The sequence below is a fragment of the Hemiscyllium ocellatum genome, chromosome 34 (genome assembly GCF_020745735.1).
Source record: "Hemiscyllium ocellatum isolate sHemOce1 chromosome 34, sHemOce1.pat.X.cur, whole genome shotgun sequence".
NCBI classification, from domain to species: Eukaryota; Metazoa; Chordata; class Chondrichthyes; order Orectolobiformes; family Hemiscylliidae; genus Hemiscyllium; species Hemiscyllium ocellatum.
Genome location: NC_083434.1, coordinates 21,968,468 through 21,996,322, shown reverse-complemented (window position 1 = coordinate 21,996,322; position 27,855 = coordinate 21,968,468). Strand labels below are relative to the sequence as shown.

Below are 27,855 nucleotides of genomic sequence, written 5' to 3'. Positions count from 1 at the left end.
CGTTCACTGTATGGACTGCAGTGGTTGAAGAAACTGGCTCACTAGCATCTCCTCAAGGACAACTAGGGATGGGTAATAAATATTAACCAGTGACGCTCACAGAAAAGAGCAATTAAAGATGTGTGACAAATGCTGGCCTTGCATTGATGTCCACGATCCACAAAGGAATAGAGACAAAACATTTCAGTCGTGTGTTGGGTACTTGAAATATATGTTTACGTTGTTGGAGTGCATGAGAGTATTTACCAAAGCTCAGCCCGTGTACTCAGGTAGATATTGATTAACTTAAAGTGATTTCTGTCATCTTCTTAATATCCCATCACAGAAAATGTTATTCCTAGGAGCTGTGGGTCTGACCACTCAGAGCAAGAAAGAAGAAGTCAAACAGCAGAAGATGAGGAAGCGGCGCAGGATGCTGCGAGAACGCAGCCCGTCCCCACTCTGTTCCGAGAAGAAACGGCTTTCTCCTCTTCGTCCTCCTCCGTTTTGGTCGATCAGCCACTCTCCAGAGGAACTGAACACGGCAGCTGACTTTGAGGAAAAGAAACAGTTTCTTGCACTCTTCAACTTAAAGCATTTGACTGCAGCGCAGAGAAAAGGTAGGTTACCGTTCTTACCATGACATCCCATCATCTTCAAGTGAGAACTTGATCAATCAGATTGAACAATAATGTCAAATATAATATCAAGTCTTTCTTTCATTCACAATCTTTTCAAGTGACCTCTGAATAATTGTGGATGAGTGGTGTCTTTTCTCCTATCTTTGCACCAAAAATCCTAATCGATCGTAAAATAGTATGAACAGAATTGTTTAACATACTTTTCATCATTCTATTTATTTTCAATTGTTTTTGGTTCCACTGCTGCCTTACTTCCAATGACAGCAGGATCTTGTTCCCACACTAGTTACAGGTACTCTACCCCCACCAGAAAACAAAACATTTTCCACTTGCAAGTCTTTGCCTCTTGAGCTGGAACTAACCCGTGTCTAAGAAGTGACTGGGTATGATATGTCAGGAGAAGCGACCATTCTCATTCCTCAGGGGAAAAGGAAATGGTACAAATTGTCCAAAGTAAAAGCTGATCTCTCCTATAGTAGTAAATCTAAAGGAGCATTGCTTCCTCCTTTTCTTTGAACCGACCATAGGCAGCCCTAATATCACATGTTCCAAATGCAGGGGAAATGCGACATTGGATATAGGGTGAATGCCATTCCGTTGAATTTCTAGTTAGTTTTGATACTGCCCCAATTGCAGAAACACAGAAGAAAGGGAGAAAGCAACTGAAGAAAATGAAAAACGATGCAGAAAAGGCAGAAGTGAGAGAATGGCAAAGTACGAGAATGATACCAGAGAGAAAGAGAGACAAAAACGTGAAGGAGTTGAGAAAGAAATGGAAATATGCAGGAAAAGAGAGACAGAAGTGAAGGAATGGAGGTGGAACTAAAGGAGGTAGAAGTGAATTAGGAAAGGCAAGAACAGCTGGAATAGAATAGGGAGGAAATAAGGGGTGAAGGATTGTAAATGGCAGAGTCAAAAGATTTCAAGTCATGTTAAATATACTGGAAGTGCAAATGTCGCATTTAATCATGACACTGCCTACTTTCAAACTCATTTAATGGTGTACGGTTGACTTAATTTTGTGTTATATGGACAATGTCTTTGAATGCTTAAATACATCACCTCAGAAAAATTTCTCTTGTTACTTTTAAATCGTATGGAATCACACAGTAAAGTTAACCTCTTACATTCCAGATATTGAAGAGACTTTGTTGAAGCTCCTAAGTAAAAGTGGGAAAAAAAGCACTCCTGAACTAGATCCGCAGCTTTCAGACCCACCTCAATGTGACAAGGATCCAGCAGCATGGTCAGGTGGGAATATTGTCGGTGCAGTAATCTTCGAGGAGAAAGTGAGGTCTGCAGATGCGGGAGATCAGAGCTGAAAATGTGTTGCTGGAAAAGCGCAGCAGGTCAGGCAGCGTCCAAGGAGCAGGAGATTCGTGCTTCGACATATAGAGATCATCCCAAAAGAAATGGAGAACAGCAGAATTCAAAGTGGCTTCTTATTTGTTTATTTTCCTGCTGCCAGTGATGATATATTTTGGGTTGAATAATTTGACATTTATGGGTTGTTGTATCCTCACTATCTCACTCCTCTTTGCTGGAGTGGTACCCACTTAAAACTAAAACTTTGTGACAATCATTAGTGATCTCCTTTCAGCCTTTTCAACTTTCACTCCTCATGAAGAGGAAGGATTTCCTTAGTTCCAATGAAATTGTAAATCTATCTTTTATGCTCGAGTTTACAATGTCATAACAAAGGAGGAACTAATGCAAGGTTACATCAGAAACATGAAACTGCCTTTACCTTTAACAGAACCTACCAGCATGTACCTGCCCACTGCTGTTCAAAGTGCCCCTCCTCCCCAGTGCAATTCTACCAGTGGCATGAGTGACATTAGTCAACCTGCCCACCTGTTGTCAATTGGAGCCTTTAAGTGGACAACTAATATCCACTTAGGCCTTATTCTGCCACAGTCAGTGTTTAACCAGGAGAGGTATATTCCGAAACATCAGCCTGGCAGCTGGAAATCTGGTGGAATCTGAGGAGAAAGACAAAAGCAGAATTAAAATTGAGGAGACATAGAGCTGTAAACACAAAAGCAAGCCCTTCAGTCCAACTCATCCACACCGACCAGACAATCTAAATTAATCTATTCCCATTTGTCAGCATGTGGCCCAAATCCATTTAAACCCTTCCTATTCATATACCCATCCAGATGCCTTTTCAATGCTGTAATTGTACCAGCCTCCACCACTTCCTCTGGCACCACCCTCTGCATGGAAAAGTTGCCCCTTAGGTCTCTTTTAAATCTTTCCCCTCTCACCTTAAACCTATGCCCTCTAGTTTTGGACTCCCCTAACCTTGGCAAAGAGACCCTAGCTATTCACCCTATCCATACCCCTTATAGTTTCATAAAGCTCCATCTCCAGTAAAAAATGCCCCAACCTGTTCAGCCTCTCCCTAAAGCTCCAACTCTGGCAACATCCTTGTAAAACTTTCTGAACCCTTTCAAGTTTCACAACACCTTTCCTATAGGAGGAAGACCAGAATTGAACACAGTATTCCAGAAGTGGCCTAACTAATCTCCTGTACAGCCGCAACATGACCTCCCAACTCCTATACTCAATATACTGACCAGTAAAGACCAGTGTGCCAAACACCTCACCACCTTGTCTACCTGTGACTCCATTTTCAAGGATCTAGGAACCTGCACCCAAGATCTATCGGGTAACACTCCCCAGGGCCCTACCATTAAGTTGATAAGTCCTGCCCTGATTTGCCTTTCCAAAATGCAACTCCTCACATTATCTAACAAACTCCATCTGCCACCCTTCGGCCCATCATGCCAGATTCAAATCATAAACTCTGTGTCTCTGTTAGCAGACGCTGCCAGACCTCCTAAGTTTCTCCAGCACTGTCTGTTGATTTTACATTAAAAGTGAACCCAAAGAAGTCATCATTCACTGCGCCACTACTAATGCATGGAACAAACGGGGGGAAACGTGTGGATGTGGTTGCAGTTTTAATCATAACTCCTTCTACTCTTTTAAACCTCACAGCTCTTTCTATGTATAGAGCCATGTTAAATCATGGCTTTCAGTTACCTGGTTAATTCTTAGTAACAGGAGAGAAACATTGCCTTAAATAACATTGTTAAGGTCTAGAAGAATCTTGATGTTTTGCGCTGAATTTTATCGCTGTTGTTGAAACTTATGATAATATTCGGGTCAGAGAAAGCCCTTTATGAGGATAGCTTTGATCGGTTTAGCCCTTTTGGCTTTCACATCAGCTATGTTTATGGCCAATCTGAGTGCTGGTGGCATTTTAGTTTAAATATAGAACACGTTAGGTGTAATTTTTCACTGATGTTAATTTACTTGGGGGGACTTTGTGTAAATCATAACATTCCTGCCTCAATGTCACAAGCATAAACCGAAATATCCTGTTATTTCTGTCAGTTCCCAGGAGTACAAGTGGTTCTTTTATATCTGTTTACCACTAAGTTTAAGTTAGTGAGGCTCCCCACAACCATTACAACCAACCAAGACGACAGTTGTTTTCAAATTCACACCCAAGTTTCCGGGCTCGGTTTCTGAGCATCACTAGCTCCCATATTGGAAAGGATAGGCATTGATTCACTGGTCCTTTTCCCAACAACCCTAAGCAGTATTTCAGCGGAATTACTTTGGGTGGTTTCTTGGCACGGAGTAATGTTAACTTGCACATTTGTAGTTTTAATTTGCGGCTCAGCCCAAAGGTAAACTCTTTGCTCTGTATCCTGTCTGTTGGGACAGAGCCCCATTGTTATTAGAGTCATAGAGATGTACAGCATGGAAACTGACCCCTTTGGTCCAACACGTCCATGCCAACCAGATATCCTGAATTAATCTCATCCCACTTGCCAGCATTTGGCCCATATCCCTCCAAACCCTTTCTATTCATATACCCATCCAGATGCCTTTTAAATGTTGTAATTGTATCCACCTCCACTACTTCCTCTGGCAGCTCATTTCCATACACGCGATACCCCTTTGCATGAAGACTTGTCCCTTAGGTCCCTTTTAAATCTCTCCCTTCTCACCTTAAAACCTATGCCCTCTAGTTTTGGACACCCCTACCTTGGGGAAAAGACCTTGTCTCTTTACCCTATCCAAGCCCTTTGTGATTTTATAAACCTCTATAAGGTCATCCCTCAGCCTCCAACGCTCCTGAGAAAATAGTCGCAGCCCATTCAACCTCTCCCTAATGTTCAAACCCTCCAAATCTGGCAACGTCCTTGTAAATCTTTTTTAAACCCTTTTGCGTTTCACAACCTCCTTCCTATAACAGGGAGACCAGAACTGAATGCAGTATTTGAGACGTGGCATTGGTGTGCACTTCATTTCACTCCTCATCACTGCAAGAAAATTTTTCCTCAGTATCCCTGAGGAAATAACTCAAGGGGGTGAACCGATGGGTTTTTTTTGGCTGGGTGTAAGTTGCATCAGGTTTTTTTTGGAGGGATTCTGACAGTAGGGCCCAGCAACATATGTCTTTCTTTCTTACCAGGTGTGTCTCTTGAATTACCTGCCTCAAACCTATAGCATCCTTCACATCCCATTCCAGGCCAATCTTACCAAATGCCATTCCCAGGATAAATTGACATTCAGCTATTATCCACTGAAAGACTGGCATCTCTAGCACCTGTCGTGTACCCAGACAAGCACTGTCAACCCGGAGTAGTCTTGCACGGTTCCTGACATCTGCCTTGGATGTGGCAGACCAGGGAAATTGGCACCTTGCTTCATGGGCAGGGACCTGATGGTTTGCCAGGCAGGGTGGTCAAACCCATTTCTCCCAGGATCAGCTGTGGCAGACATGACACCAGACCATGCCAGCCTTGTCCAAGAATGCCACCCTCTGGATGAATGCCCTGCACTGTAGGAAGAAGGTCAGTGACCTTCTCCACTCTGCCAACAGAAGCCACCACCTCTGTTATCTCACACTCGCTCTATCTCTGCCACTGAACCCTCCTCCCAGCAAGGTTCATGCTTGACCAGTCTCCATATTTCCTACAACAATTATGCCCCCTCCCCACCCCCTCAAAACTTCAGAAACCACTAAAGCCCTCTGCCTACTCACTCAGGACAACTGCCCCAGAAATAACAGCTTTGTCATCCATCTTCATCTCTCTTATTACCTGTTTCTCTCTCTCATTCATTATGAAAACATGCCAGAATATAGCAGAAAGAGTCAAAATGGGTCATGGACTGTCTGACATTCAACTCCACATCGCTTATGAGGAGAGGACCCTAATTCTGACTGCCCTGAGCAGCTGACTCACTCTAGATGTTTCCCATGCCATTCTATGCCAGCACACCCTGAGTGATTGCTATCTCCCTTAACTTGACTGGAGGATTGCTGAGAGCTATCCTGGCTTTGTGTCAGCACAGTAGACAGGCAGGAAGTTGGAAGAACACAGCAAGCCAGGCAGCATCAGGAGATGCACAACTCAACATTTTGGGTGTAACCCTTCTTCAGGACTCGGGGTGGGTGTTGGGGGAGCTGCAGATAAAGAGAGTGGTGGGGGCAGGGTGGTGAAGTGGGGATAGGTGAAGACAGGTTGAGGGTAAGGCTAGACGGAAGTAATATCAGACAAAATCACTGATTGAGGAGACAAAATGCAAAAAGGTTAAGGAATGTAAGACTGAGGGTATTGAGAAAGGCTCCGATTTGTTCAGACATGTGCCTGGGGTCTCGCCTCTACATTGGCTTTGCTTTAACCTCGTCCCCCTGAGTCTTGTCCTCCCAGGGTTGCTTTGCTCTGGTCTCTTCACTTGCCCTTTGAATTCCCTGTTATTATGTTTCGGGTCCAGGTTCACTCTCTACCACAAGCTGCACTCCTGGTCTTTGGTGCTCTCCAGAATTCAAATTGAGGTCCTGGGCACCACCCAGTGGCAAAAGCCAGTCAGTGCAAAAGGTTCTCGGTATCCAGCTGCACCAGACAATGTCTGCCACCAGATGGAGCCAGGTTAATTTGACTGTACTGTAGAATATTACATTTTGACAAATTTTAAATGTATTTTATTTTTCAAATTATTTACAAGTAGGAATTTAGCCATTTAAAGTACAACTGGCACTGTTTTTCAAAGTAGAGATATCATGTAATTCTTCACTGAGGAAGACCCGATGGAACCTAACATCAGCTTTTGAAGCGATTCCATCACTGAAAGGATTTCAGACATTCAACCCTGACTTTAAGTGGAAACACCCTGTACACATACTGTGACGGAATCTGTGGGCAAAACATTTGATTTTTGAGACGGACAGGCTCTAATTGAAAAAGTAAGCAGACTTTCACAGTTACTAAGGCAAGTAAGACTCAAACTAAGATTTGGAAATGAAAGCTTCTAATTGAAAATGGGAAAGAGAGTGTGAAGGGCTGAGTAGAAGTTGATGAATCCATTAGTGCAATGAAGAAGACAGTTGTTTGTTCCAGCAGTTGAGAATAAATAAATGCACAGTTGTTGCAGCTGTTTCTGTAATTTGAAGATAACAATGAGGAAGTTACACCATCCAGACTGAGTTACAGTTGTGGACTCGTACAGCACGGAAACGGACCCTTCAGCCGAACCGGTCCATACTGAACTTAACTCCAAACTAAACTAATCCCACCTGCCTGCTCCTGGCCCATATCCTTCCAAACCTTTCCTATTCATGTACTTATCCAAATGTCTTTCAACATTGCAATTGCACCCACAACCACCACTTTCTCAGGAAGTTAATTCCACACGTGAACCACCCTCAGTGTAAACACAAATGTCTCTGATGTCTTTTTAAGTTTCTCTCCTCTCACCTTAAAAATGTGCCCCCTAGTCTTGAAATTGACAATCTGAGGGAAAAAGTAACTGCCATTAACTCTATCCGTACCTCTCATTATTTTATAAACTTCTATCAGGTCTTCTCTCAACCTCCTACACTCCTGTGAGAGAAGTCCCAGTCGATCCAGCCTCCCTTTACAACTCAAACCTTCCATACCCAGCAACATCCTGGTAAATCTCTTCTGAACCCTGTCCAGCTGAGTAACATCCTTCCCATAGCTGGGTGACCAGCACTGGACGCAGTATTCCAGAAGAGGCCTCACCAATATTCTGTACAATCTCAACGTGGCTTCAAAATTTTTATATTCAAATGACTGAGCAATGAAGGCAAGCGTGACAAATGCCTTTTTAATCACCCTGTCAACATGTGATGCAACTTTAAAGGATCATGTATTTGAACCACTAGGTTTCTCTGTTCTACAAAACTACCCAAGGCCCTATCATTAATTGTGTAAATCCTACCCCTGTTTGTTGTACCAAAATGATATACCTTGCGTTAATCCAGATTCAGCGCCATCTGCCACTTTGTGGCATTGACCCATTTGATCAGGGTGCCTCTGTAATCTTAGAAAACCTTCTTCACAGTCCACTATCCCACCAATTATTTTGTTGTCCACTAACCATCCCATTTACATTCTCACCCAAATCATTGACATAAATGACAAACAGAAGAGGACCCAAAACCAATCCATGTGGTCACCCCTGGTGACAGGCCACCAGTCCAAGAAGGAGCCCACCACTATTACTCGCTGTCTCCTGCTGTTAAGCCAGTTATGTATCCAATTGGCAAGCTCACCCTGAATGCCATGTGACCAAACTTCACTAATTAGTCTACCGCATGGACACTTGTTGAAGGTTTTTTTAAAAAAGTGAAGGTTTAGCACAATTGTACCATCTTCCATGAAGACAACATGTGGAACTTGGCTTAGTTCTACACTGTTATCAGCCGAGGGTCAGGTCACACTGTTATCAGCCGAGGGTCAGGTTACACTGTTATCAGCCGAGGGTCAGGTCACACTGTTATCAGTCGAGTGTCAGGTCACACTGTTATCAGCCGAGGGTCAGGCTACACTGTTATCAGCCGAGGGTCAGGTCACACTGTTATCAGTCGAGGGTCAGGCTACACTGTTATCAGCCGAGGGTCAGGTCACACTGTTATCAGCCGAGGGTCAGATCACACTTATCAGTCGAGGGTCAGGTCACACTGTTATCAGTCGAGGGTCAGGCTACACTGTTATCAGTCAAGGGTCAGATCACACTGTTATCAGTCGAGGGTCAGGTCACACTGTTATCAGTCGAGGGTCAGGTCACACTGTTATCAGCCAAGGGTCAGGCTACACTGTTATCAGCCGAGGGTCAGGTTACACTGTTATCAGCCGAGGGTCAGGTTACACTGTTATCAGCCGAGGGTCAGGTCACACTGTTATCAACCTAGGGTCAGGTTAAGCTGTTATCAGCGGAGGGTCAGGTCACACTGTTATCAGCCGAGGGTCAGGTCACACTGTTATCAGCCGAGGGTCAGGCTACACTGTTATCAGCTGAGGTTCAGGTCACACTGTTATCAGCCGAGGGTCAGGTCACACTGTTATCAGCCGAGGGTCAGGCTACACTGTTATCAGTCGAGGGTCAGGCTACACTGTTATCAGCCGAGGGTCAGGCTACACTGTTATCAGTCGAGGGTCAGGTCACACTGTTATCAGCCGAGGGTCAGGCTACACTGTTATCAGCCGAGGGTCAGGTCACACTGTTATCAGCCGAGGGTCAGGTCACACTGTTATCAGCCGAGGGTCAGGCTACACTGTTATCAGCCGAGGGTCAGGTCACACTGTTATCAGTCGAGGGTCAGGCTACACTGTTATCAGTCGAGTGTCAGGCTACACTGTTATCAGCCGAGGGTCAGGTCACACTGTCATCAGCCGAGGGTCAGGTCACACTGTCATCAGCCGAGGGTCAGGTCACACTGTTATCCTCCAAGGGTCAGGCTACGTCGGTCCTAAGCAAAGACAATATCTAGTGTTGTTTTAATTGATTCTTGTATATTGCAAATTCCTTTCTTTCAATAAATAAACGTTACTTTCTCCACCAAGATTGTAACAACACTTGGAAGTTCATCCTTAAATTGATCCCGACGTTCTTTAATTGCAGGAATAAAATTGATACATACGTTTCTAGCTATATCGGGCATTGTGGGAGAAGGGGAGCGCAGGGCAATATGGTTATATCAGTCCAACAAGCCCATTATATATCTTGCCTGGGTTTCTTTATAATCAAATCAGTTGCCTGTGCTAGACTCTATCTAATTCTCCTTACTGACAGCAGTGGATCAGTGGGCTGTATAATTTTCCAGTGAAAAAGAAACTTGCATCTAAAATCTAAGGACGCAAAGTAGACAACAATTAGCAAATGTGACATGATTGCCAACATTTAATTTCCTACTGAAGAGGATTAATGGGAGAAACAGATTAATGAGAGTTACCGATTTCTTCGTTGTTGCCCAGTACCTACTGTCTGAGTACAGAGACGGTGAATGGGCTGATCAAACAGAAGCAGAGCTAATTTTGTTGATTTTTCCATTGCTTTAATCGGGTAATCTGGCCATCAAAAAGCAAGGGAACTGGAGGCTGGCATCAATAAAAGTGATTGCTCCCTGGGTCTATGTAAACCTGATTACATTATTATTGTTGGGTGGATTGAAGTATTCCTCCAATCTGGAGTCTCTCCCTCCCTCAGCAAGGCAGGTCCCCTCGCTCTGCATGTTAAATAGGTTTTTTTTCCTCAAATCACTCAAGTTGGGTGGAGGGATTTTTGATGAGATGCATTGTCAGCCTAAGCTGCAGAATTAAAACCAAAACTGAGCACTTTGCTCATTCATAAAGGAGATCAGTTTCACTTGACTTTTGTTGTCAGCGTCTAACGCAAATTTGTCGCAACTGCTGAGTTGTCCTCTTCAAGCGCCCGTCCTGGATTTTATGTCAGGTTTGGTTTAGACTCAGCTGTTCAATCAAGTATTCAAAGCAGTGAGCTTGTCCCCAGCCGATACCCTCGTCACAAGATGTGAGGAATGCTGCTGTCAGGATATTTACACCAAGGAACTTAAGCGTTCATAGAGACATCAGGAAGTGAACAGATGATGCGTTCTTATTTTGCAGATGCTGCTGGCGTGACAGGTGGAGCTGATGTGAGCTGCCTCTCGGAGCCTCCAACTGACAGCAATCCAAATGCACGCTCTCAGGAGAATCTACCAGCTCGGCCTCAGGCAGATCAGTGCAGACCCAGACTGACACCAGAGTCTGTGTCGAAAGATTGTCCGGGCAGTGTAAATGAGAACAAATCTGACAAGCCGGGAGTGCCAGAGCTTTGTAGCGCTCCCAGTGGCCAGGGCAAACCAGCTGGGATGCTAACGGACAGGAATGGAAAAATCAAACTGCTGGATGAGATCTTGCAGAATTACCACGGATCCGTGTTCCAGAACAGTAAGAGCCGGGCTTCAGACCAGTCCAAAGGTAATAGAGCAAGTCAAGACCGCTGATTACTTCTGAATAGAATCCAAGGGAATGGAAATCAGAAACAGAAACTGCTGAAAAGGCACAGCAGATCTGGCAGCCTCTGCTGAAGGGTCACTGAACCTGAAAAGGTTAACTCTGATTTCTCTCCACAGATACTGCCAGAGCTGCTGAGCTTTTCCAGCAATTGCTGTTTTACTAGCTAATTAATTTTGTTTGGAGAGTTTATGGACCTAATTCCCTCCTTGCGTCTGCACACCCTGCCCCGCACCAACCCCCCCCCCCACCTCAACATTTTTCTTTTCTCTTGTTGGGCACTCAGCAATCGAAACTGGCATCAGCCTCTGTACGCCATCGGGCAACAGGAATCACAGTTCAGATGAGCTGGAGCCAACAGTGTCGTTCTTTAATCCATGCCATGTGGTGTGACCAGTTTGTTGCAGGATGAAAGTTACGAGCAAACTCCTGAGTTTCCACCATTGTTCAACCCGGCCGGGGTAACAACAAATTACGAGCCCAGGTTCTAGCTGTTTGCAGGCTGACAATGTTAAATCTAGCACAAATTAAATTTAGCAACGCCATGTTAGCCTTTGAACTCTAAATTGATTTTGATTTATTATTGTCATATGCACTGAGATACAGTGAAAAGTATTGTTTCGCATGGTATCCAGACAAATCAGACCTTTCGTCAGTACATCAGGGTAATAGAACAAAATGCAGAATATGGTGTGATAGCAACAGAGAAAGATCAACGCTAATATATGAGAGCTCCATTTATACGTCTGATAACAATGGGGAAGAATTTGTGTCATGCATTCCTGACACTGGCACAGACAATAGGCAGAGTTTAATGACTACACACTGGTGGCACTATGCAATAAACAAAAAGCCCATGGCAATCCCACTGCAGCCATTTCTGGGTACCCAGTTGGGATTAAACCCCGAGCGAACGCTTACCTGCCTGCTGTCAGACTTCCTGTACTTTATGGAGATATATATGCTATCTCCAGGAGCTGCTGGCCATGGGGCGGCACAGTGGCTCAGTAGTTAGTACTGCTGCCTCACAGCACCAGGATTCGATTCCAGCCTCAGGTGACTGTCTATGTGGAGTTTGCACATGCTCCCTGTGATGGCTCCGGTTTCCTCCCATAATCTAAAGAGGTGCAGGTCAGGTTAATTGGCCATGCTAAATTGCCCGTAGTGTTAGGTGCATTAGTCAGAGGGAAATGGGTCTGGGTGGGTTACTCTTCGGAGGGTCGGTGTGAACTTGTTAGGCCGAAGGGTCTGTTTCCACACTGTAGTGAATCTAATCTAATCAGTCAGAGGACCAGCAGCTGTATAGTCCTGGGAGGCCACTTCTGGACTACAGAACACCCAAGAGCAGGAGCAATGCTGGAGACTCAATAGGGCAGAGGGTAAGGTAGAGGGAGAGGTTGGTGACCTTGCCATGGGCAGTCAGCCAGGCATTGCCAACGCAAGGGGAGTGGTTTCTGTGCAGACGAGTGGGAGTTTCCCATTATGGAAGTCCTTGCCACTAGCAGAGTTTGCCATGAAGCACAGAGTCTAACACCTCCTCCCCCCTCCAAACTTCCAGGCAGGGTACCTCCCTCCTGCCCATGTGGGCTAAATCCGGGCTCTCCCTCGCCAATACTGGAATAGCAGCGCAATGAGAAAATGACCTAAGATGGCCTTCAGTTGGGTCAAATTTGACCTTCCACAACGCGCCTTAATTAGCTCTGAATTGAGAGACAGTAGTTCCAGGAAGAAGCTAAAACCAGAAGGAACTAACAGAGGAGCAGAGGAGAAACAACTTTAAATGAGGAAATTCATCAACCTCAATAAAACGAGCTTAAATAATATTTGACACCAGCCAAGCTGCACAGTTTATAAAAGCATTAAGTATACAGTGTTGTACAAATTGGACAAGGCGGATGTATATTTATTGAATTACGCTGAGTTGACCGATTTCTTAGAGACATCTGCCAGGTCAATAAAATTAACCTCCGCACCACCAACTTGATTCATGCAGCGTAACCAACACAATGGAATGCCACAACTTGCTTCACAGGAGGATTTCAAACAAAGTTTGGCACTGGGTCACATAAAGCCGTATTGGGGCAGTTGATTGGAATCTTGTTCAGGGGTGTAGGTTTGAAATCGGTTACTCAAATGTGAGAGGCGAAGCAGTTTAGGGAAAGACTTCAAGAGCTTAGCGGAAATTACAGACACCAACGTTGGACCAATCAAAACTGGGATGCTTGAGGGGCCAGATACACAGATATCCAGGAGGCAGTGGGGCTGGAGAAGATTACAGAGTTGGAGAAAGTGGAAGCAATGTGAAGCTTTGAAAACCAGGATGAGCGTTTTAAAATCAAGGTGTTGCTTAAGCAGGAGTCAATGCAGTCCCTGATCATGGGGCCAATTGATGACCTTTTACCAGTGAGGAGATTCGGAGTACTGTTGCTACCTGTAATGTGACAGGGTTGGGATTTGTCAACAGCCATTAGAAGCAATGTAGAGGGGCTTCTGGTTGTTAGTAGTTCCTGTGCAGTCTCTTTCTGTTCAGTGCTTGATCCCCAAAGTACCACTGCTGGTTAGTTCTAGGGATTGCAAATTATACCTGACACTGGAACATTGAGATGAGGCAGCAGGATGTAACAACTTCCAGTGTGGGCAAACCTAAACCAATGCCATCAATCCAGAGGGCACTTTGATGCCAATGTTGCAGTGATGGCAAGATTTTTCTCAATTTAAAGGTAAAATGTTTTACATAAAACTAAAAGCCATTATTTCATTTCAAAACTGGGGATGGTAAAACCAAATTAGTATCCCTGGGCTGGAAACAGATTTTTGCATGCACCCGTCAATATGGCTATTTATTGCCATAAACGTTATCCATGAACTGAAGCAACAAACAGAAATGTGATAAAGTACCTCATTGGGATTGCTTCCCAGAGTAGAATTGACCATATGGGGTTATAGAATAGTCCAGGCTTTAGTTAGCCTTACATTTGTGCAAACCAAATAATACATTGGTCCTATTGAACTGTAATAGGTGACACAATGTCCTCCTAAAGCACTGACACTTTGCAAAACATAGGAGTCCCATCTGATATGTTCCACATGTGCTGACCAAGTGTAGGGCTGAGGTGGGCTAGCCAGCGAAGTTTGCAGTGCTGCGTCAGGGTTGGCGATTGCTTTGGGCGGCACGGTGGCACAGTGGTTAAGCACTGCTGCCTCACAGTGCCAGAGACCCGGGTTCAATTCCCGCCACAGGCAACTGTCTGTGTGGAGTTTGCACATTCACCCCGTGTCTGCGTGGGTTTCCTCCGGGTGCTCCAGTTTCCTCCCACAGTCCAAAAATGTGCAGGTTAGGTGAATTGGCCATGTTAAATTGCCCATAGTGTTAGGTGACTGGGATAAATGTAGGGGAATGGGTCTAGGTGGGTTGATCTTTGGAGGGTCACTGTGGACTTGTTGGGCCGAAGGGCCTGTTTCCACACTGTAGGTAATTTAATGTGCCAGAAATTAACCAAATTTGTGCAAGTTTCATACTATAGCATGATGTGGTGAAAGTGAAAAGTTACTTTGGTAAGAAATTAGATGGTACTGTAGCTCAATGGTTAGTACTGCTGCCTTACAACACCAAAGACCCAGGTTCGATTCCGGCCTCAGGTGACTTTCCATGTGGAGTTTGCATGTTCTTCCTGTGTCTGCCTGGGTTTCCTCCCGCAGCCCAAAGAAGTGCAAATTAAGCTGCAGTGTTCAGGGATCTGCAGGCTAGGTGGATTAGCTGTGGGAGATGCAGGGCTATAGGGAATAGGATTGGGTCTGGGTCATTTGCTCTTTGAACGTGATGGGCCGAACAGCCTGCTTCCACTCTGTAGGGGCTCTATGATGCTAAATATATAGTCATTTGAAGTTACCTATTACATTAAATTGATGACAGTAGTGTTTCCCTGTTAATAATTAACTGATAACTTTAAAGTAAGGCTTTATATTTTGCCTTTGTGACCTACACACTGCACTACTATATATATATTCTTTTGCCAGGCGTGCTGTGTACAAGCAACGTAGTTTGGTAACTGATCCATCGTGCATGTATGTTTGAACTGGAACATCATTTTGTTCATTAACTTTTCAGTGGGTGATCAGGAGGATGCTGTGCATTACAGCTCACCAGCTCAGAGGTCATCGTTGTGTGATGTACCACAACAGGAAGTGCTGGAGAGTGTGGATCAGAACAGAGAGGTTAACCAACAGCCGGAGGAACCGGACAGCCAGGATGAAATGGAACAGCAGCTAAAATGGCAGGGAGTGACAGGTGTCCTTCAAGCCTATCAAGAATATATCGAAGGTAAAAAAGAAGCATGTCCGAATAAGCGAAACATTTTGGATGTAATTGCAAGTCTACTGGGTTGCATTTTTCTCAATTGATTTTTTTTTCTGGAAACCAATGGTTGCTTAGAATCATAAGGTTCAGTTTATGTTTGCTCCACCCGCCATGACCAGGGTGATAGTTTTAGAATCATAGAGACCTACAGCTTGGAAACAGACCCTTCGGTCCAACCAATCCATGCTGACCATAATCCCAAACTAAATTAATCCCATCTGCCTGTGCTTGGCCCATATCCTTCCAAACATTTCCTATTCATATACTTACCTAAATGTCTTTTAAATGTTGTAACTATACCTGCATCCACTGTCCCCTCCGGAAACCCACCCCACACACGAACCATCCTCCATCCAACCAATTGCCCTCCATGTCTTGAACAGTTAGCTGATGCTGCAGAAACTGCCATTTTGATTAGGATCCTGAAATGGATGTTCCAGGTGGGAGTTCATTTGGAAACTGTAAAAGAGGGTCCAATGATACCAAATATAACCCAAGAGTATGAGAAGAACGAAGACATGGAGAGCATGTACTACAGCAACTGTGTGTGTCTCTAATAGGCATTGATTGGGGCCTCTTGCAGTGCAGTGGTAATATCCCTGGTTTCAAGTCCCACTGCCTCAGAGGTGTGTAATAACACTGCTGAGCAGATTGATTTGGAAATATATTTAAAAATGGAGATTGAGCGATCTAACTAGTGTTCCTAGAGCAACAGAGGTCTCACTGGAAAGGAGTAATCTAAGATATGTTTAGTATTTGGAATGCTTCATAGCACCAGGGACCCAGGTTCAACTTCACTATGTGTGTGGAGTTTGCACATTCTCTGTGGGTTTCCCCTGGATGCTCCAGTTTCTTCCTGCAGTCCAAAGATGTGCAGGTTAGTTGGACTAGTCATGCTAAATTGTCTGCAGTGTTCCATAGGTGTGTAGGCTAGGTGGACTTAATCATGGTAAATGTGGGGTTATTCAGATAGGGGAGGGGGCTGGGTCTAGGCGGGATGCTCTTAGGAGTGTCAGTGCAGTCTCGATGGGCTGAATGGCCTCTTTCTGAACTGTAAGGAATCGATTATTCTAATGCCTCTCCAGCCACCAGCAGGTTCCTTTTCTGCAGCACTCCGCCCGGTACCAGCTCTCAGCTGGTTCAGCCCGAAAGCCAGCGATTTTCCCCTCAGCGACAAGCCAGCCACCTAACACCAAAGGTGATGTGGGCATGTTTGACGCACGACTGTCTTCAATATACATGTCTGTGTGACTTGGAATCTATAGAATAACTTAACACGCTGCTTTTGTATACGGCTCTGAGCCACCTTTCGGGAAGTTCAGATACACTTTGAAAAACATAAGCTTCTTTTTGGGAGATAGCATAACTTGGATTGCTCAAAGTAAATATGTGTGTTAAGATTTCTGTTCAGCTCGCTGGCTCTGAAAAATATATCAAAGGCAATTGTCAAAGTTTCAAAAGGGAATGTCAAAAGGAGCTGTCTAATTGTCTCTCATGTTAAATAAAGTCTGCCATTAATACTTAGAATTATATTTTTATCTCAGCATGGGCCCAGACATCTGCTCTGGATGAGATGGCATCCTAGGTACAGCCATCAGTCAATACCACCATTTTCTTTTCCTGAAGATAAAAAGAAGCATATGTGACATTAGCATCTCTTTTTTTTTGAATAAACGCTTCCTCCAGGCACAAACCTACAGCTTTTAAAGGAGCAGCAACATAGCTTCTTTTCTTTCTTGACTCTAACAGCACAAAAAAAAAGGAAAAGCATTACACTGTCCTCCAGTTCCTTACAGTGGCATTTTCAGGGGGGAATAAATCTATTAAAGAAAAATGGAAAAAAAAAACCATCTCAGCCTAATTAAAAACTGAAAGAACTGTGGGTGCTGTAAAACAGGACCAAAAACAGAAGTTGCTGGAAAAGCTCAGCATCTGTGGCAAGAAATCAAAGTTAACGTCTTTGGTCAAAATTAACTCAACCCGAAACTTTAACTCTGATTTCTCTCCGCAGATTAGATTAGATTACTTACAGTGTGGAAACAGGCTCTTCGGCCCAACAAGTCCACACCGACCCGCCGAAGTGCAACCCACCCATACCCCTACATTACCTCTTACCTAACACTACGGACAATTTAGCATGGCCAATTCACCTGACCCGCACATCTTTGGACTGTGGGAGGAAACCGGAGCACCCGGAGGAAACCCACGCAGACACGGGGAGAACGTGCAAACTCCACACAGTCAGTCGCCTGAGTCGGGAATTGATCCCGGGTCTCTGGCGCTGTGAGGCAGCAGTGCTAACCACTGTGCCACCGTGCCGCCCAATGTAACATCTAATCCTTGCCTGGTTATTTAAATAACGTCTCAGTCTTTATGAACCTGCCGTGCACTGAGAAACAACAACGAGTCGTCAAATTTCTTCTCCCTTTGCGGCACCTCATTGTTAAAGAGAATAAAATCCGTTATTTCACATGTTCACTGCAAATATCTTGATAAGCAGTTTCAGATTTTAGAAGATCAACTTACATTTCGAGTAAATTTCAGGGTACGTAGGTTTGATCTCATTATCATATTGACGACATCAGCTTAAAGTAATGTTCAATTTGTAGCCAGGTTCAACATCAAGGTATAGAATGTAACTTCACTGAAGCTATCTTGGCTGGGAGGCTTATAGAACTAATCATTACCTCCACTCCCATCAAAGTCTTCAGAAAATCACTCCTGGCAAACCGAAAGAATGCACTTTTGATGCTCTCCAGAAGAAAGTCACTAATTCAAACCAGTTATAGCAGGCTGGCAGCATCTTTGGATACTTGACTCTGGAGCAACTATTGCATCTGTCAACAGATTGAGTAGAATGTTCAAATGTTGTATGAAGTGTGACATGTCCAACACAACAAGACAATGTCCAGCATTTAATGACACATCTGAGCTATATTCTGCAAAAGACTATAGGGCTCAAACGTGTAAGAAGTCCAATCAGTGCAAAGAATCCCAAATCCTAGCAGAATGCTCCTCAGCAGTATGTGAAGAAGGGTCAAACAAGGACCATGTGACACACAAACATATCAACAAAGTTTAACAGGTAACCATTACAGATCCCAATTAAATATCACACAACTCCAGGTTATAGCCCAACAGGTTGAATTGGAAGCACTAGCTTTCGGAGCGATGCTCCTTCATCAGGTGATTGTGGAGTACACACTTGTAAGACATAGAATTTATAGCAAAAATTTACAGTGTGATGTAACTGAAATTATACTTTGAAAAATACCTTGATTGTCTGTTAAGTCTCTCATCTGTTAGAATGACTTTGATAGTTTCACTTCTTTCATATGTAGATCACAATACTTTTTTTAAAAGTTGCATTCTCAGGTTAACTGTAACAATTGGTGTCAGCCCAGATAAGATGTTAGCCCCTGCGTTCCGTTGTCTGTGCCATAATATTTAACTCATTTTTTAGATTAGAATCGGTCTAAGTATTATGGTACAGACAACGGAACACAGGGGCTAACACCTTCAACATCTTATCTGGGCTGACACCAATTGTTACAGTTAACCTGAGAATCTAACTTCTTAAAAAGTTTTGTAATTTTCATATGAAAGAAGTGAAACTACCATGGTCATTCTAACGGATGAGGAACTTAACAAACAATCCAGGTATTTTTCAATATATAATTTCAGTTACATCACACTGTAGACTTCTGCTGTAAATTCTGTGTCTTACAATTGTGTGATCCACAACCACCTGATGAAGGAGCAGTGCTCTGAAAGCTAGTGCTTCCAATTAAACCTGTTGGACTATAACCTGGTGTTGTGTGATTTTTAGCTTTGTACACCCCAGTCCAATACTGGCATCTCCAAATCAAGATCCCAGTTAGACAGTACATGTGGTCTACTTCAGAAAAAACTGAGGCTTTTGCATCCATCAGAAGTGATATATCTCAGAAGGAGTGGACAGCACATGCTAAATATTAAGGTCAGCATTGGTATCATTCCAAATATCAATCCTTTATGCATAAAGTGTGCTCAGGAAACTAGTACATCATGGTGCAGCCCACACATTAATCAGTTAGCTGCTTACATCCAGTGTATTGGAATTATCTATCTTAAATGCCAGTTTGGATTCTTGGAGTGGATGCCATCAGTTGCAATGTTAAAGGATTCCAGACTACACCAGCAATCTCATACATTTCACAGTGAAGTAGAATAGAGTCAACAAGCTCTATTAGATGATGTTGAAAATCATTAAAAGCTTCACTTTGCTATGTTCCACAGTCGCCAGCACTCAATATGAAATGGACACATGCATTGCAAAAACCACAGCTGTTACATCCAAGCTGAATAAGAGAGTGTGGGACAACAGTAGCCCATGTGACAATACCAAACTGCAAGTCACAATGCAGTGTTGTATACTGGTGAGAGCTGGACAACATATGCTAGACAGAAGAAAAAGCTGAACAATTTCTGCCTTCTCTGTCTCAGGCAATTCTTTGATATCTCTTGGCAGGACATAGAATTAGCTCGTTCTAAGACAATCAGCATACATTCACTACTCTGTACTGCCATCAGTGCTGTTTCCTGAGAAGGACGTAGGCCATGCCTGAAAGGGCTGCTATCTAGTGGATCACAACCTCTTGGGCATCCATACTCTCCTCCAATGCCACCCTCAAATGCAATATGAAGTTGGAAAACATTGATAATAACACTTGAGAGACAGTTGCTGATGCCCTCTGGTGGCTAACTGTTTGGAAGGGCTTTGGAAGAGGTAAAAGAGAAATGAAAAATTCAGCTGGCTGAGAAGAGGATGCAGAGAAGACAGAGTTCAGCAAATTTGGCATAGCCTAAGACTATCATCTTCCTCTGCACAAAATGTGAATGAGGCTGCCATGCCAGAGTGGAACCAGGCCATACTTAATGTAGAGTTGACCACCAACAAGATCTTACAAGATGAAAAACTGCCACCGTTTTGTTTATATACTGCAGCAATAATTAATTGTTATGTGCTATGAGACATCCTCTCATCATGAAAGTTGCAATGTAAACACAATATTTTCTTTATTTTTCTCCATTGACCGATCAAGTGACACTGGCCTCATTTGGTTCCACTTGTGTGTTTTCATTGGTAGTCATATGGATAAATGCTGGCACAGCCTGCAGTGTCTGAAACACATGTACAAATAAAAATAACTGTGTCTTTATGGAATAGCATCTCTTCATGTTGCGTCACCATTGCCTCTGGATTTCCTGCAAAGCACTAAGCTTGGTTCCCTCCTCCTTCTCTTTTGTGTTCTTTGCCACCATCACAACATCTAAAGGCAAATCTTCATAGTATCCTAACAGGAGCAAGTCATATTCATCCTCCAATCTAACACTTGCCTCATCTACATTTATTCCCTATCTGCTAAAGCTCCATTTCCTTTTCATGTCTCCCTATCCCTGTAATTTCCTCCTGTCCTACAACCCATGAAGAACTCTGCATTTCTCCAATTCTGGCCTTGGTTCTTCCTCCAAATTCTCTCAAGAATTTTGAATATTGCCACTCTGGTTCATTTTGCTTTATTTGAGAATATTATCCTGTTCTCATAGCATCTACCTTGCTTTCTTCGTATCATTCTGATTGATTGAATTTTTTTCTGATTTATATGTTTACCATACTGTTTTTAATTTCACTGTTTTGCATCTTTCTGTTTTATTACTGATCTAAAATCACTACAAGTAGTGTGTCACTGTGCATTGAAGAGGCATTTGCAGTTGAGGTGAGCATAAAAGAAACAATCCCAATCACTACAACTTTGTTCATGTTTTAAAAAATGGAAATGCTACAAGTCCTTGTACCTAGTATGCAGGAGGCAGGAAAGGGTCTTATATTGTGAAGAGAAAGAATAACGTTCGCTGATGCAACTTGTGTTAATGCAATTGATAAATTATTTTTATATTGCAGAGAAAAATGTGGAACGACAAGTCCTCCAAGAGCAGCTGAATCATCTCAAGGAAAGAAATCATGAATTAAACTTGACAGCAGAGCACCTTAGTGCACACATGTTGGTAAGAAATAATTTGGCTACACAATTGCCAGACACAAAGTTCATTATCTAAGGTACCCCTGCATTTCTGATTGTGCTCTGCTTAAAAAGCACTTCCTGCAGCAGCTACATTTAAAAGGAAGAACATCAGTAAATATTCACAACTTCAAGGCAACTGAAATGTTCTTGAAAAATTGCTGGATATCTCTTTGAATTAAATTAGGTGTTGGAGCATTTTGGCAGAAATGTGACATTTTGCTGCCCTGATGATTTCCAATTCTGCTCGTCCAACAAAAGTACAAGGATCTCTTGTATGAAAATGAGAGATGTATCTGCAGTACATTACAGTAAAGTGCCAACCAGCACTTGGAGTGGACGTTTATCATAATTTCACTCAGACAGGCATCCGTTGATTTTAAAAGAACTTTTTGCTCGACTTGGAAATGTTTACTGATTTGTTTGCCCTTTGAAGTGGAATACTGTGAGGGGTACCTTTTCTGCTGTTTGCAGCAAGCAGTGAGAAACCAGAGACTTCAGATAATGTAGGGAGAAGAAGATCTATATTAATTGTCAGTATCAGGGGAAGGGAAGGGTCATTGCAACATCCGTATTTGTTCGATAAATCGCACAGACAATAAAGACGATTTGTAATTATAGAACTTACTCCAGCCCCACCAGTTTGCAGTGTTTCTAGATTGAATGGAGTTGGAAATCAGCTGTTATATCAACTCCCTGAAAGGAGTCACCATTGTGACTGAGTCATCATTGAAATGTAGTTGGGAAGATAAAACTCAAGTCTGTCCCCAAGGATTGGAATCAGACACAAGAAGACAGATTACACTCTCACACCCACCGTGTTGACATTTTATTTTAATCTTCAGCTGCCCCTAGGAGCGGGGTGATGCTCTGCTCTGCCTAAGGCCTGCAGCTGCCATTTTTCTTTCTTATCCATCCTTCCCTGGCAATGGTAGGAATCTCACCAACAAAATCACTTGAAACCAGCTTTCCCAGATATGCAGCAGGATTCTGCAAAATCCCACTTAGGAGGGGCAAGTATTTGAAAAGATTGTGTGTTGAATAGGCATGAGGAATTGGTCACTCAAACCAACTCTGTGCAGGTCACACAAATACACTCAGAAACTGTCCTGTCAATCTTCTATACATGCCATGAGAATGTTTCAAATTACTGTAGTGCTTCAATATTTATTTGTATGTCCAAAGTCTTGATAACTACTAATGGCCCAAGAAGCTGAGAAACTTAGCTGGATTTAAAATTGCTTTTAAAAGACCCCTGTACTCAAGTCTAATCAAAGATCCTGTTGGTAATAAGCATCAGTTTATGTGGTATTTTGTCCCTGCAGGAGCTGAGAATGTGTAAACAGAGGTATGAAATGGAACGCCAGCACCACCAAGCTGCCCTTCGCAATCTGCGTAAGTGCCTTGACCTGACCCATTGCCTGCGTGAATCATCACACAGATGAATTGAGGAACTTCATGTGCTTGGATAAGGACAAAACCACAGGGAGGAAAAACGTGCCCTGGTTAAGAGACTAGTTGTTCCTTCCAAGCTGATTGTCTAGTTTCCACTTATGTCGTTATTGTTTGCTTCAAGAGTCATCAGGATACAGTGTGGAATTTCTGAATGGACTCTCGAAACCAAACTGCTCGACTGACAGGAGTCTCCCATTGCCAAACAGCTCAGCTTGCATAGTTACCCTCCATTGTCTATCTGGACCAAATGCTACATTGAGGACTTACAATGCAAAGCTGGATGCTAACACTTTGAGGATCCTCAACTTACGGTAAATAATGCAGAAAAGGCCACATTGAAGAAGTGAATGTGTAATCAAAGTGCTTTCCTGCATTTAACAGAAAACATGTTTTGGTTTCTGATTATAATTTGTACATTAGCTGGAGAAAGCAGTTATTTAGAAATTTGAAGCAGAAGGGGAATGTAATTGCGAAGGCCTGCTATATAAATTAACACACACAGTTTTCAGCAAATGGAGAGGCTGATTATTAACTATTCATTTATTTTGTTTGGGCCGAATAAATTTTAAGAGTAAGTCTGAATATCATCAATGTGTCATACGCACTTAAAGCATTCTTATCAAATTCCTTGCAATTAATTAACAGAAGCAGTAGGCTGTTTCAAGTTAATGCCTCTATTAAAATGATGGTGTGGGAGAGTTTGATGTGGGTGCATTCAGAACTTTCTTTCTATGCTCTACTTTTTTAAAAATATCAAACATTGCCTAATGTTTGGATCGATATAGTGTCGATGCCTATATATATTCACAATGAATTTTTTTTTTCGCTTTGTATATTACAGTCCAGCATTATTCACTGAGTATAAAGTTAATTGTATATTTTGAAGTTCCACAACGGGTTAGATTTTAATTCAGTGTTTGGTGATCAGAAGGCACAGACTTGCATTGAATTAAATAGATTAATGCAGTGATAAGGACAGGATTTTGTAAAAGAATAGATCTATTATTTTACTTTGTTGCTTAACTAATGTAAATGCTGAGCAAAGAAAACTACCTTTTATTACGCAGCATCACTTCTAATATTAGAAATTACTTGAAGTGCATTTTCTATTTTTTTGTAATGAAGTGAATGAAAGCAGATTTCGTGTTATCACACAGAGGTACGTAAAACTGACCTCACTTTGAGGAAGAATAGGGATCATAAAATGTCTTTATTCCCAAGCATTAAGATATTTTTAACAGAATATACTATGTGAGATTTTTCAGTTGCCTCTAAAGGCAAAAGCTCAAGTAAATGGAATTAGCATAACATTGTTTAAAATAAAGATTATTAATTGAATAACATGGAATATGAGTATCAAGGGATTTGTTATACGCAATCCAATGCATTTTGTGCTATGTAGTTTTTTTTAAGAGAAAGGCCTTTGCGCAATTAAATTTTTGCCGCAGATAAGAATTTAATAGCAGTTCTTTAAAAAGATGACATTAAACAGTCTTAAGATGTAGTCCCTCTATTAAATTATTAGTGGAATAATTTGGTATTATAACTGCTTACCTAAAGGACCCTCAAATAAGTTGGCTTTCTTTCATTCAGTTATTTTTAAAGCATTAGCCAGCTGAACAATACAGCTGTCAGATCCAGAAGATGAGGTTAGTCAGTGAGTTCTTTAACAAAACTTAGCCATTACCATTAGTAACAATTTTCAAATTGTAACAGGTATTTATTATTTGATGTCATGATTTTTAAGTATTTATTCATTACGTCTGCTGTGACTAAAATAAGCATTTGTTAATAAAGTTTTGTACACATCAGCTTTCTCCTTTAGTGTATCTCCTTTTTTCTCCTTTGTTCAGTGTATCTTACACTTTCAAATTACAAAGATGCTTAGCATTAAATAATTTCTATGAATTTGTACAATAACATACAAAATCATATACGTATAATGGCAGAGTTTGCGCCTTAATGTTGAGGCGGGAGCAGGGGAGAACAGTGGGAAAATATATCGAGAAGAAAAAAATCAATTTCATTTTCAAGAAAAATATTCCATTCAATGGTTACTTTGGAGCAGGGAAATTCCCCATTTCCATTAAAGCTCCACCAAGACTTTTATATGCATTACTCCCAATTCTTCTTGTCCTCTCTAAAGAACTACAGATGGTGCTAATTTCCTTCAGAGCAGTATTAGACGGCTGCAGCTCACCAAGCACCTGTTCCAGCCAGCATTCAATTACTTTCTCATAACAACATCCTGGAACTCTCCATGCTCATCACCCTCCTCAACCCTTTGTCCATGCAAAGCAAGATTGGCAAGCCAACAGCCTCTGACCATTATCTTGGTCTTGCTCACACACCATGTTCAGGGACACCTAGGACATGCAAGCTTTATCCAAGGCACATGTAGGGATGCATACACTTCACATTCATCTGTACAAAGAGGATCTGATGGCTGTTGGCTTACTTGCTCACTCACATTGTGCTTAATTGAATAATGCCAGCCTCTGGATACTTTACATTGCTTTCTTAATACATACTCACTGATTTTGGCCCTGTCTACAGGCCACCAGCCTTTCTATCTCACATTGCATTTTAGCCCCCCAAGGTCTTCAGAGATCAGTTACAGGTACCAGCTTCTGTGGCTTGCATTGCTTTTTATCACAGAATGAGACATAGGCAGCTTGTTATAATGGAGAGTAACAGTCAAAAGGATGGATTTGTTGCTGCTTGGTACAGTGCATCAAAGTCATATCTGGAGCTTTTGCCAGCAGGTTATGGAGCAAACACACTACAAGTGCTTCAAGTAAATGGCCAGGAACAAAGGTCAAGATGGAGTGGAGTGGGACGACAATCAGAAGATACAAATTTCTGCCTTGAAGATAGCCACAGTCTGTCAGGCACTCAGTCCTACTAGGATCCAGGAATCCAAGTCCAATCATTACTGAGGGTCATGTAACCATTCTGAGGATTGTTGGTAGGTCAGTTGGGTAGGTATTGAGAAATTAGTCCAGGGCTGTGTCAGGGTCAGTCGGGGCTCTCCAGACAAGTCAGTCTCGGTGCTTGTCCATACTGGTCAGGGGGTTTATCAGGGATGGTTCATGGAGTCATAGCGAAAGCAGACAACTCAAATCAAAATTGCCCTCAGCTTCTATGTGGTCTTCAGATTTGAACCAAGGACACAAGGACTCTAATGGCATTGACCTCCACATGAGATTGCTGAGCAGATATTCTGTGGAGAATGGCAGAAAAATTATGTAATTTTATTGAAGGAACACTTGAGACCTCATATCCATCAGTTTGCATGCAGTGGCAGCCATTTTGTGTAGTTACTCCATAGTGGACTTTAGATTCAAGATCACCGGTCTAGTTTCCAACAGAGTTCTTGGTTAAACCTGATCAGGTCCTGGGGATTTATCCACTTTTAACCATTTCAAGACATCCAGCACTTCCTCCTCTGTAATCTGGACATTTTGCAAGATGTCACCATCTACAGTCTACATCTTCCATATCCTTTTCCACAGTAAATACTGATGCAAAATATTCATTTAGTATCTCCCCCATTTTCTGCGGTTCCACTCAAAGGCTGCCTTGCTGATCTTCGAAGGGCCCTATTCTCTCCCTAGTTACCCTTTTGTCCTTAATATATTTGTAAAAACCCTTTGGATTCTCCTTAATTCTATTTGCCAAAGCTATCTCATGTCCCCATTTTGCCCTCCTGATTTCCCTCTAAAGTATACTCTTACTTTATACTCTTCTAAGGATTCACTCGATCTCTCCTGTCTATACCTGACATATGTTTCCTTCTTTTTCTTAACCAAACCCTCAATTTCTTTAGTCATCCAGCATTCCCTATACCTACCAGCCTTCCCTTTCACCCTGACAGGAATAAACTTTCTCTGGATTCTTGTTATCTCATTGCTGAAGGCTTCCATTTTCCAGCCGTCCCTTTACCTGCAAACATCTGCCTCCAATCAGCTTTCAAAAGTTCTTGCCTAATACCGTCAAAATTGGCCTTTCTCCAATTTAGGAGAAAGTGAGGACTGCAGATGCTGGAGATCAGAGCTGAAAATGTGTTGCTGGAAAAGCGCAGCAGGTCAGGCAGCATCCAAGGAACAGGAGAATCGACATTTCGGGCATAAGCCCTTCTTCAGGAATGAGGACTAAAGAAATCGACAAACCTGACTGCCCCGGCCGACCCATTATCTCAGCCTGCTCCTGCCCAGATCTCCCGTCCACCGCCTCCAACCTCATAGTCCCACAACCCCATACCGCCCGTTTCTACCTCCTGCCCAAAATCCACAAACCTGACTGCCCCGGCCGACCCATTGTCTCAGTCTGCCCTCATTCCTGAAGAAGGGCTCATGCCTGAAATGTCGATTCTCCTGTTCCTTGGATGCTGCCTGACCTGCTGCGCTTTTCCAGCAACACATTTTCAGCTCTTTCTCCAGTTTAGAACTTCAACTTTTAGATCTGGTCTATCCTTTTCCATCACTATTTTAAAATGAATTTAATTATGTTGTTTAGTTACTCAACTTCCTGTTGATGTTCTGGCAGGCAGCCCGAACTTAGTGCAAAAAGATACATGGACCTTGTTATTTTTACAGTTCTGCGTTGCTGATAAACATCTCATTCCAAGAATCCCATTTTTAAAAAAATCATTGCCCATCTTTAATTCCCCAAGTGGGAATCATTGCTGTGGGTCTGAGGTCATATATCAGCCAGACCAGGTGAAGATAGTAATTTCATTCCCTGAACAACATTCGTGAACCAGATGGGTTCCCCCAACAATCAACACAGTATTTGTTATTCCAATAGCCATTTCAGATTTTCTGCCATCTGCCCTGGTGGGACTTTACCTGGGGTCTCTAGAACTTTACCTGGGTCTCTGGATTAACTGGTCTCCAGCAATAAAACCACTAGACCATCACCTCCCCTACATGTTTAAAGGGTCTACACATTATGTGTCCTTCTGGCCCAAAGACAAAAGGCAGCAGTCAGCAGAATATTGTGCAAACATCACAAAA

General features: G+C 42.7%; 1 protein-coding gene across 3 annotated transcripts in view; it reads left to right on the top strand.

The window, feature by feature from the left end:
* The window catches only part of LOC132832302 (genetic suppressor element 1-like), a 289,494-nt gene extending 264,894 nt beyond the window's left edge, over positions 1-24,600 (top strand). For all 3 annotated transcript variants that reach the window (XM_060850188.1, XM_060850189.1, XM_060850187.1), the window contains 6 exons: positions 326-599; positions 1,755-1,871; positions 10,574-10,927; positions 15,072-15,284; positions 21,265-21,368; positions 22,708-24,600. In XM_060850188.1, the coding sequence (XP_060706171.1) occupies positions 326-599; positions 1,755-1,871; positions 10,574-10,927; positions 15,072-15,284; positions 21,265-21,368; positions 22,708-22,827 (1,182 nt within the window). In that variant the 3' untranslated portion in view covers positions 22,828-24,600. The remainder of the gene's footprint in view (positions 1-325; positions 600-1,754; positions 1,872-10,573; positions 10,928-15,071; positions 15,285-21,264; positions 21,369-22,707) is intronic.
* Positions 24,601-27,855: the final 3,255 nt, after the last annotated feature.